The sequence below is a fragment of the Trachemys scripta genome, chromosome 4 (assembly GCF_013100865.1).
Source record: "Trachemys scripta elegans isolate TJP31775 chromosome 4, CAS_Tse_1.0, whole genome shotgun sequence".
Classification (NCBI taxonomy): Eukaryota; Metazoa; Chordata; order Testudines; family Emydidae; genus Trachemys; species Trachemys scripta.
Window position 1 is genome coordinate 124,538,629 of NC_048301.1, and position 8,181 is coordinate 124,546,809.

The 8,181-nt window shown below is 52.9% G+C and overlaps 1 protein-coding gene across 2 annotated transcripts in view; it reads left to right on the plus strand.

The window, feature by feature from the left end:
• Window positions 1-8,181, plus strand: part of PIK3C2B (phosphatidylinositol-4-phosphate 3-kinase catalytic subunit type 2 beta) — a 95,328-nt gene that overhangs the window by 19,409 nt on the left and 67,738 nt on the right. For both annotated transcript variants that reach the window (XM_034767241.1, XM_034767242.1), the window contains exon 2: window positions 5,333-6,353. In XM_034767241.1, coding sequence (XP_034623132.1) covers window positions 5,421-6,353 — 933 coding nt within the window. In that variant the 5' untranslated portion in view covers window positions 5,333-5,420. The remainder of the gene's footprint in view (window positions 1-5,332; window positions 6,354-8,181) is intronic.

Below are 8,181 nucleotides of genomic sequence, written 5' to 3' on the forward strand. Positions count from 1 at the left end.
CAGAAAATGTCTGAGCAGCTCTGCACTCAGCGGCACGTTATGGAAAGAAAGGACCCTGGCACGTGGGCGGCAGAGGGAACAAACAGACTCTCTGAAACACATGCAGCGATGGGATAATCTAGCGCCTGTGTGTCAGGAAACAAGCCCTCAGTCAGGACCAGGCGGTGCCATGCTCCATGTCACTGACTAGCTTGCTTCGCCTGGGCCGCCCATTCCCACGCTGGCAAAGGTGTTGGGGTTTCAATATCACTGTTGTCATCAGTTCTCATTACCCAGCTGACTTTGATACACCTCTTCAGTGCCATGGCATTACCGCAGGCTGGAAGTATAGGCTGTGGCTGCCTGCAGACTAATTCATTCTGGCTGACTTGTGGGGGCTGGGTGGGAAGGAGCTATGGAGCCCTTCAGCCCTCTGTCACTGGTCTGAATCAAGCTCAGGTTGGTGGTGTCCAAAAGTCATTTCCCTCTGATGGTTGTATGGAATGAGAATGGCAGGTCTTGGTCCAGTTCTTAGAGGCCAGGTGCCCACCTCAGAAAAGCCAATCCCATCGTCTCAGCAGAGGACCAAAGCCTGGGCAGGCTATGGAGACTGAACTCCTCTCTGACACCCTGAGGGGGTCCTGCCGGTTTAGGGTGACCAGATGTCCCGATTTTATAGGGACAGTCCCGATATTTGGGGCTTTTTTAAATATGGGCTCCTATTACCCCCTACCCCCATCCCGATTTTTCACACTTGCTGTCTGGTCACCCTATTCCGGTTCAGGGCTGAGCCGCACACGACAGGCCCCACATGTCGGGGAGGCTTGCAGTACCTACACTCTGGATAAATGACACCAGCGGTGGCTGACTGCCCCTCGGCACCCCTTAGCTGTCTCCACAGTAGGAGTGACCTGCGAACGGCAGCCCAGGCAGGGCTTCACAGCGTCGCTGAAGCCTCTCGTTCTGTAGTCGTGCGTCTGTGGGTTTCTTTGTTTAGGCCACAGGGAAGCCTGGCCAACCGGGGTCAGCTCAGCGCGATGCCGGCCGGCCACCAGTAACTCGGTGGAAATCCTGCCAGAGCGTCACTAACCACAGCAAGGAATCTTGTGGGGACAGGGCAGGCTTGTCTGCCTCCCAGGGAAGGCTTAACCACATGCCCAGGAAGCTGCTTTGCTCTGTCCGTGTCAGTCACAGGGCACTGAGAAGCCGGGTCCAGGAAGGGGAATGAGGGGGTGTGTGTGTGTATTTTACCTATGAGTGTACACACGCTCTTTCTTTTCTTTCTCCCTCTCTTTATAGCTCTTCTCTCTTTCTCTTCTCTCATCTTGGTGCACCTGCCTGCCTCCTAGGACAGCACAGACTACACTGAACTGCCACCACGACAGGTTCTCCCCGCACCCCCCACGCCCATTCCACTTTCTTTGCTGCAGCTCTCTTCATTCCAAGCTTCCCCCTGACCAGAGTTTGCAGCGCCTGAAATTCAGACTATATCCCCGGACTGCTCCCAAGTGTCCTTGATACCTTTGGCATATGGTCGCAGGCATTGCCAGATTTCCCCTCCTCCACCTCTGGTTGCTTTTCAGGAGCTCTAAGGGGAATATTTCCAAGATGTGACTTCACTGCTGCACTGGGGCGTCCAGAGGGAGACTTCTCCTAACCTCGTCCTCCCCGTCTGACGCGGGGTGTGAGATCATTTCAGTCTCTGCCTTATATTTTTCATTGGTTTTGTCTCCTGCTGATGTTTGGCCCCCCCTTCCCATTGCTGTTAATCGCTAGCTGGCTGGGTTTCTCTGGGCAGAGGGAGCGGTGCTGTGTTACTGCCTCCTATTCAAACGCCCAGAGCTTGGCACCCACAGAACGATGGTCACTTTGTTTCCGATGCAGATGGCAGGCAGCCCCTTGCTCAACGCAGTCTGTTCCTGTTAAAGGCGTGGCACTCTGGTTGACTATTGGGGGGCTTGAGAGCAGACCCCTCTCATTGAGAAAGGCATCCTGCACTGGAACGTTGGATCCCTTGAGCCTGATTCTCTTCTTAAATCACGAGTAACCCCACTGAAGTCAATGGGGTTACACCTACTGGAAGTGAAAGGAGAATTGGGCTTCTGTTCCTCCTAGAAACCCCGTCAGCCTGAAATGAACTGACACTGTGACTCCTTGATGCTTTTCTTTCAGAGAGTGGGCCACATTTGCCGCAATGCAAAGCTGAGGTCCAGGTGCAAGAAATGTGCATGCAATTAGCAAGATTGCACATGGCTCAGGTGTCTAATGCCCTACCTGCCTGCTGGGCTCTGTTGCCTGATGTGTGTGTGGAACTGCATGGTCGTTTTTATGTGCAGGTGCACGGAACAGGCCTTTGCCCTCTGAGGTGGAGCTTCCGGTATTTGATTTTACTGAATTACACTGCAATTTCAAGAAAATTTTTCCTCATAACCCTGAGGAGACCCAGGGAAGAAAACATCAACTCTATGGGGTATGTAGTTGTGAGAAAGTGTCTCCCATACTATGGAACTATGGATTTGGAGATGGGGACCTGCTGGACTTGCAACTGGGGAAGCTGTAGGTGCTATGTTCCCTCTATGCTGGCTAATTAGCACCTCCAAAATGAAACTCATTGCTGTGGTGATACATTGGGGGCCAATTTATACACAGGAGAAATGGGATGTAGTAAAACTTGGATGACAGTGATGTAGAATGAAAACTCAGTATTGTTCCCAGGCTTCTGATGGGCACATTGCAATAAGAAGGCTGTCTGTCTGTCTGTCTGTCTCCAAAGTGGTCAGGGATTGTTCTCTTTTCAAATGACTTGCAGCGCTCTCTCACCCCATAATGAGCACCTGCACCTTCCAGTGGTCCCATCGACATGTCCTCAGAACTGTGCTGGGGTGGGGTGGGGTGGCAGGGACAGGGTGACACACAGGGGAATGCTCTCCCATCAGAACGTGCCCATCCCATGTTACCATCCAAATATCCAGTTCCCATTGGGTGGGGTGCGGAGTGACCATCCTGTGGCTCACTGGCACGCCCAGCTGTGAAAGCGATGGTTAGCCATGTGGCGTCCCAGCATGGAAAGAGGCATAAGATGTGCATGGATTTTATTAGCTGGAATGACTCATTCAGAGGCTCAGAGCATTCAATGACATGGTTTCCTATAATCCATGACAAAATAGTGTAACAGATCCTAATTATCCATGTACTGTACACCTTCATGGAGGAAGTGGGGAGAGAGCTCAGATCTCCTGTTCCAAAAGTACAGGCCCCTACTGCTTCTGCAAAAGAAGAATCTCTGTTAGCTAACAGCAGTATAAGGCTTATGACCCACAATTGAACATCTCTGATTCCATCCAGTAGAAGTTGTGTGGGCGCGCGCACACATACACACACACACACACACACTATCTCTCTCTCAGCTGTAATGTATTATCTGCTTCTTCCCATGCCCCAGAAATCAGGATAAAGGGAAAAATATCCAACTCTCCCTTTTCAGAACTTTACCAACCTACCCACAAATGCTGTTCCTTGCAGAACTGTGAGTGTGTGGATAAAGAACAGCTCTATTTCATAGCAGTCTCTCTGTTAATGATCCTCCGCCTTTCCCCTTACGAAAATCAAGAGCTAGACTCTCTCGACTGGAGAGTGAAAATGCTGACCTGGCCGTCAGCTCCAGCGATGAAAAAAGCCGGACGCCTGTGTCTCCCGAGGTTTGGTCTCGCTCCATTCTGTTGTTTAACATCCATGTAGTTATTTATTTTGCTAAGAAGGGAAGAGGAGGTGAAATATCCTTCCTCTGAGCAATGTCGTGTTGGCCAGCAGAGACCTCAGCGGTCTGCACTTCTGAGAGCGGAGTTCCAGGGCATCAGATCAGTTGGCGGAAAAGGGGAATCTGGCTCTGTGCTATAGAGTTCTGTGGTCACTGTGGTTTAGATGTTTTGGGCTGGGGCCAAGAAGGAGGAAGGTGGTTTGCATTTGCCTTTTCTCCCCGCGCCCACCCTTTCGCCTCCTTCTTTCACATCTGAACTTGGGAAAGTAAATGGTGTTTTCAAGGCTCTGCGATCCAAGGAGCGTGTCGTGCAAACTGCTCAGCACACTTGGGAGCAGCCTGCACTAGCTATTGGCTTTGATTAGTCTCGGTTAACGTAGAGCACCACAAATGTGCTAGGTGCATTCCAGCCAATATGGAGCCAACGAGCTGAGATCATTCAACCTGCCCTTAAAAAAAAGTGGATGCCCAGTTCCCAGTAATTCAATTGGGAACTGAGTGTCCATATCCCACAGGTGGTTTTGAACAATCTCAGCCGTGAGATTTTCCCCAGGCCGAAGGGTTTAGCTTAAGTCTAAAGTTACAGGACAGGATTCCTTGAGTGGCCATTGTGACTTGGTAGCTATGTACAGGGTGAAGCAGGGGAAATTCAGGCCCACGTTGTACATCGATTATAATGACTAATAGAAACCCCACCAACCCAGAATCTCCTGTGGCCTTGTTACGTTTCCCTTCCACTGTAGTGGGTTTCTGTAACTGTGGGAGATCCATGATTATCTAAGATGCTCGGGTAGCCTTCTACTCAGCCATTTCATCATTATTTTTATGGAGTGAGTGCATGGGGGCCAAGCCTCCACTGCACAAAAGGTGTGTTTTTACATCAAGGTAATGGAGACCAGGGCTCTGGTAGTTTTTACCTTGATGTAGCTAGTTGAGGTCACCCCATACCCTCCATCTGGAGTTGGCCTCAGTTACCTTCGGTGAGGTAAAAGCTACCTGTACCTTGTCTGCACCTTAGGATTTTGCATCGAGAGAACTATCACAGTGTAATAACACACAGCCTGAGATCAGGGCCACCTCGTGCTGGGCACTGTGCAGAGTCATGGACCGATCCTGCCCCAGGGAACTAGCAGCGGAGATGGAAATCCATTTGCAGTGGATAACCAGTAATACTTCTGTCTGAGTCAAAGTTTTGAACCCACAGTGTTCGAGGGTTAGAATGCATTAGGCCTCTCCTCCACTCAGCAATCCCTCCCATCTAAAATCACTGCTACGGTTTGTGGGATCAGTTAATTTGGACAGCACTTTGGGAGGCAAGGGGAAGTGAGTGCCATTGAGTAACCCTGTGATTCTGCTTAATTCCCTTACTGCCACAGGGCAGGAGAACACTATAGGTTCCAAGACTACAGGGGCTTGATTTCCAGAAGTGCTGGGTACCTGGCTGTCCCATTGTCTCTGATCAGAGTTGTGGGTGCTCAATACTTCCGAAAGTCAGGCTCTATATAAAAGCAACATCCTTATTATAGCTAAGCCTTCGGTGAAGCAGTAGCCTGTGTGCTGGTACGCTGACCCTATCTTTGTCGCTCTCTCCTGCAGGTCACTGGTGGTGCAGTATGTCTTTGTTCCTAACCCCTGAGGCCAGCAGGAAGTAGCAGGTGGTCCCTGGCACTTGTTCCCCTGAGAGATGTCTGCGACCAGAGGCAATGGAGAGCACTGGAAGTCTTTGGAGTCGGTGGGGATCAGCCCGAAGGAGCTGGCTCTGGCTGAAGCCCTGCAGATGGAGTATGACGCTCTGTCCCGCCTGAGGCAGGACAAGGAGGAGAGTCAGGCCAAGCAAAACAATGACCGCTCCCTCATTTCCTGGGATGACCCGGCTCTGGATTACAACAAACCTGCTGTCAGGAACGACTGCCACAGCATCAAATTAATGCGAGGTCTCTCTGGCTCGGACCCCACCCTCAACTACAACTCCCTCTCGGTTCAAGGGAGCTCGAGAGCTCCTGGCACCAACAACTCTACCTCATCTGTCCCGCCACCTGAGCTGGAGAACCAGCCTTGGCTGAAGGGCCCTCTCGCCAGTGACTACCTGTACATCTTTGATGGCTCGGGGGAAGACTTCCTCAGCGAACCACTCAACGGGACCTCGGGCCAAGATGGCTCCCCCAAGAAGCTCTCTCCTCCCCCGCTGCCCCCTCGCCTCTCCATCTGGAACTCCTCTGAGGTGAATCACTCTTCCCTCAAAAGCTCCTCGCTGTCCTACAAAGGGCCCCAGCCCAGAGACATCAACATGTTCTCCTCAGCCCACGAGCTGTCCGATGGAAAGCTGCTGGCCCGCAGGATTTCGGAGGAAGACCCCTACGGCGCCATGGACTACGACGGCATCAATGACGCCATCACCCGCCTCAACCTGAAGTCCACCTATGACACGGATCTGCTGAGAGAGGCCACCTGGGGCTGGAAGGAAGGCAGGAACATCTTTGAGAAGGAGACCTCTGGAAAGCCAGTGGCTCGGAGCAAGACCATGCCACCCCAAGTCCCTCCCAGGACCTACGTCTCTAAGTTTGGCAACCGGAAGAACGTGGCGCCCAACAAGAACCGCAGGATCTCAGTGGATCCGGTAAGAGGCTTTTGGCTTTCTCCTTAGAGGCTGGGCTGAGAGAAGCAGGTGTGAACCCCACCCCAATCCTAGGCTGCTCCTACCCATTCACAACTGCCCTTTTTAAGCTTGACCTCTAGGATTCAATTGGGAGTGGGTTTACCTCCATTAGCGGCCTTACAGGGTTGTCTTCACTGCATTGTAAACCTGGGTCTGAGGGACCCATGCTTGTGGACTTGGTGTTTCCAAGCATGTTTGAGAGTCCACGCTGCACTGTAAACCTGGGTTGACAATTGCTGGACCCGCGTCTCAGCCGCGCAAACACATCCATACTGCACCACTTCTGACTCGGGTCTGTGAATTGACCTACATCCACAATGCAAAATGAGTGCTTGCTGATGTTAGTCAGACTCATTTGTGTGTGGGCGGAAGGCGGGCTTGGTCTCAAACCCAAGTCAGAGCCTGGGCTTAGTGCCCAGTGTAGACATATCCATAGAGAGCCCTCACCCCTTCCACCACCACCATAGATGGGGGCTGGGCCATGTTCAGGTGTGCGAGGGAGGCCTTGCTGGAAGAACTGGAGAGCACAACAGAAGGGAGATCTGGCGAGTAGACCCCCATACTGTAGGGACAAGGGGGCAGGGCAGGAGGTGGAGAGGAGTCCAAGGCCCGAAGGATTTGATAGGGTTCCATTTGCAGGGGTCAATGGGGGAAGCGGGTGCTGACTCAGCAGGGCAGGGCTCATGGCGTGTCTGTGAACCAGCACTGCACACAGCTGAGGCCAGGCCTGCGGCTGGAGGATGGTCTACTAGGCTAGATGGCCAGGGAGCAGATGTAATGGCTGCGAGGCAGCAAGAGCCAGGGAAGTGATGCATACCAGAGGAGCTGGGATGTGGCCTTGCACAGAGACAGCCTGACCTCCTCAGGCTTCTCTCTGCATGCAAATAATCTGTGTGTGTCTCTCTCTCCCCGCCCTTTGTCCCCTGACTACTGTAGAGAAACCAACTTGACTCTGGCTCCCTGTGTCATTCTGTGTTGTCCAATGTGTTGTTTACGCATCTTTATTAAGGACGTCTGTGCACTGGGTCTGGCCCCTTTCCCTGGGGGCGTCAGTAAGATCCCTTTCCTGAAAACACATTGCCCAAGAGGTGTTGGATCATGAGGCTGTGGCCTTAACCCTTCCGGAGGGTAGATCAGAGTGAGGAAATCAGCCACTTAAGGCAGCAGGGGAGAAGAAATGCAAATCCTGTGACAGCCCAGTCAGCAGCTGGTTGTGATATTGCTATGCAAGAATCCGCCCGGATGCTAGAGACCTTGTGCACATTCCCCTCTTTCCAAGCACCGATTCTCTCTCTCCTTTCAGCTCAGGCAACATCTGGGCCTCACTGGGCAGTTCTGAGTGTGGCCACAGCCACCAAGTGAATTTGTGGGGCTAGGCAAGGATTCTCAAACTCTTCCCTAGTGTGAACTGTAGCTAAACCAAGAGATGGTCTCATGATTCCCTCCCCTCCCATCTACCATCACCCACTTCACCTGCCATTCGCACTTGCATAACTTTAGGGTTACCATATTTTGAGTGTCCAAAAGGAGGACACTCCACGGGGTCCCGCCCCGCCCCAACTCCGCCCCTTCCCCTGCTTCCCGCGAACATTTGATTCGTGGGAAGCTTGAAGCAGGTAAGGGGGGTGGGGGGAGGAGGCGCGGCCCAGTCTGCCCCCCCCCCGGCGTCCCCAGCCTGGGTCGGCTTGGGCCCTGGGGTGCCGGCCCCGGGCCAGCCCCCGGCCGAGCACCCCCGGCCCGCCCAGCACTGCCGGTTCCCGGCCCGGCCCCCGGCTCAGCGCCCCCGGCC